General features: G+C 53.9%; 1 protein-coding gene across 1 annotated transcript in view; it reads left to right on the top strand.

Moving 5' to 3' along the window:
- The window catches only part of MROH2A (maestro heat like repeat family member 2A), a 63,438-nt gene that overhangs the window by 59,788 nt on the left and 707 nt on the right, over positions 1-2,943 (top strand). The window contains 3 exon segments of the mRNA XM_004701854.1: positions 342-470; positions 2,224-2,326; positions 2,595-2,660. Of these exon segments, the coding sequence (XP_004701911.1) occupies positions 342-470; positions 2,224-2,326; positions 2,595-2,660 (298 nt within the window).

The following is a 2,943-nucleotide window of genomic DNA, read 5'->3' on the forward strand; positions in this document are numbered from 1 at the left end:
GTGTGTGTGTGTGTGTGTGTGTGTGTGTGTGTGTGTGCAGGGCTCTGCTCCAACGGGCTTCCAATGGCTGAGGGTCTGGAAGTAGTTCGCTAGTCGTTTCTGCCAGGTGCCTCTCGGTAGACCAGAACCTCCCAGCATTGGCTAAGCAGCCAAGTGTCTCATTGTTTGTACCACCCGCCCAGGAGAAGGGGAGTTTTATAAATGCACATGCCGGCATTCCACAGGCGGCAGTGACTCTGGCCTAGCTGGCCGCCCCCGCCAGCCCTGTCACCCCCATGCCCACCCATGCGTAAATGGCTCTGGACCCCCTCACGCCCGGTGCTGTCTCCCCGCCCTCCCAGGCCTGCTCAGAGACCATGTTCCAGTGCCTCCACTTCTGGGGCTGCAAGGGGCTGGAGAGACCCCTGGGGCAGAGCACCCCCAGCCCGGACGAGATGATGGGGTTCCAGACGGCCATGTGCTCCATCCTGGTGAGGACGCAGTATGATTCAACTCACATGTGGCATTAATGACATCGTTTGATAATTTCCATATCCCTCGCATCGCCTTTCTTTGGAGCGTGCACAAAGGTGGATCTCTTCCAGCGGCTGGCCAGGTTAGCGGTCTCCCACGTTTCTCGGTGTAGGTGAGCCAGTGCTTCCAGCAGGGCGTCTTTTGTTAAAACATCTCAACGGGTGTGCTGTCCACTCCCGGAGCTCTGTTTCTCACCCATCAGTTCTTGAGGAGAGGTCTCTCTCTCTCTCTCTCTCTCTCTCTGTTACAGTGGCTTTGCATATTCCTCTCACCTTCTTTTGCATCTTCCTGCGTCGTTCAATATTCTGCCCATGGCATCCCTCAGCATTGAAACTCGGGGTTTGGGTTTTTCCTTTATGTCACTCAGTTGGAGAAATCTGGAGCATGCGCTTCCCCCTTTAATTTTTCTAATTCCATGCATTTTCACATTGCGTTAGGATATTTTACGTTCTCTTCTACTCCACCCTCTGACATCCTTCCAGTTGCTCTTTGCGATGCTACAGGGAAGAGCAGGACGCAGTCTCTCCTGAAATCTCTTTCCGTCTTTCTTTCTCTCCTGCTTTTTTGTTTTTTAAATGACCTTCTCCTTTCTTGATGAATAGGGTCCCAGAGCTCATCTGGTCTTTAGTCATTAGAGTTCAATTAGCTATATCTATACTGGAGGTGGCCTCTAATTTCAGGTGGGACACACTCAAGGTTATTGATTGATTGATTGATTGGCTCTTGTGGGCTTGCTTTCATTTTTTTTAGCTTCAACTTGAGCTTGCACCCGAGCAATTAGTAGTCTGTTCTGGAGCTGGTCCCTGGCCGTGTTCTGACTGATGTATGGAGTTTCTCCATGGCCTCTTCCCACAGATGTAGTCTGTTTGATTCCAGTGGGTTCCATCTGGTGAGGTGCATATATGTAGCCACCACATTCTGTTTGTTTGTTTTAAAGGCAGTTCCAGTGAAGAAGCTGCTGGTCTTGCAAAATTTTGTCATACACTCTCCAATTCCATTGCTATCTCTAGGCCCATAGTTCCCAACTACTGATCCTTCTTCACTTCCAACGTTTGTGTTCCAATTTCCGATCCTTATCAATGCATCTTGACTGTGTGCTTGATCGATTTCAGGCTTGCAATTTGGTACTGAACAAACCTTGCCTTTTTCACCGTGCCATCAGCGGTTGATGCACCACGGTGATTAACAGTCGTGTTCACGGGTCTTCCGTGTAGGTGTGTGGATGTTCTTCCACCACTGAGAGCACTGACCTTCAGAACAGAGCTCCACATGGTCTCTTTGACCACGCCTGTGATGCGACTCTTTGGTTGGTAGATAGCGCACACATTATCATCACACCCTCTAGCCAATAAAGAACGATGCACGCAGCACCTTATTATATTTTGTCTTCAAAATCCAGAGGTGCAGACTGGCTGCATCTCAAGTACCCAAGAGCCACCTGGACCCAGCGGCTGCCATGGTGGTAGACACTGGTCTGGGACATGTAGTCATCTCTTTGCCGTCAGCCAAGAATGGAACGGGCTGGTGGCCCTCAAATCACTTGTTACCTAATCTGCCACAGGCACAGGGGCAGGCAGCTGCCCCCACTGGTCTTTAGCTGCAGGAGCCTGGATGCCATTGGCAGGGGGCTCAGCAGGAGGTGACCCTTCAGTCCCAGGAACCCCCCCACCCCCAGCCCCCTTGTAAGGCTGAGCTTCTTGTTTTCCACAGACTCAGAAGAAACCTACTGTGCTCTACAGCTTCCTGTTAGACACAGTCTCCTATTTGAAAAGCAACTCATCCAGGGTCAGAACGGCTGCATGCAACCTGGCAGGTGGGCAGGCATAGGGTGGTCCTGAAGGGCCTCACCGACTGCAGCCGGGATGCTGGGCTCTGGAGTGGGGAGGGGGCTCTGGATGTCAACACTGAGACCCAAGCCCGGGTCTAGCCCCCACCCCGGAACCCACCAGTCTACTGCCCCGGTGCTGGAGGGTCTTCCTCCTCCTCCTCCCACTCTACGGAGGTACCCTATGTCTGACCACCGAGAGGCAGGCTGGTTCCCCAGCCTGGTGCTCAGATCCGGCCCCCTGCTCTCCTCTCAGGGATCCTGCTGAATTGGATGGCCACCAGCTCCCTGAAGAAGCTAGACTTCCCGGCGTTGCGGAATGGTAAGTCGTGCGGGTGCTTGGGTGCCCTGCTCATAAAGGCTGGTTTGGGGAAGGTGGGCTTCCGCCCAGTGAAGCCACCCAGGAGGACCCTCCCCACCCTCAGTTGTGTTGGGGGCAGGGAGAGCTCAGGGCCTCCCCGGGAGAGGACTGTTGGTGGCGGGACGCTGTCCAGTTCCCTGTGGTTTCTGCGGCTCCACCGTCAGCCAGGCCTTTGTTGCTTCTCATGCAGACTTGGGCCTGGATCGGGGGTCGGGGTGGGAGTGGGGGGCTCTAAGAGGCGGGG

The sequence above is a fragment of the Echinops telfairi genome, unplaced genomic scaffold, assembly GCF_000313985.2.
Source record: "Echinops telfairi isolate 266 unplaced genomic scaffold, ASM31398v2 ScPeMD7_3;HRSCAF=10, whole genome shotgun sequence".
Classification (NCBI taxonomy): domain Eukaryota; kingdom Metazoa; phylum Chordata; class Mammalia; order Afrosoricida; family Tenrecidae; genus Echinops; species Echinops telfairi.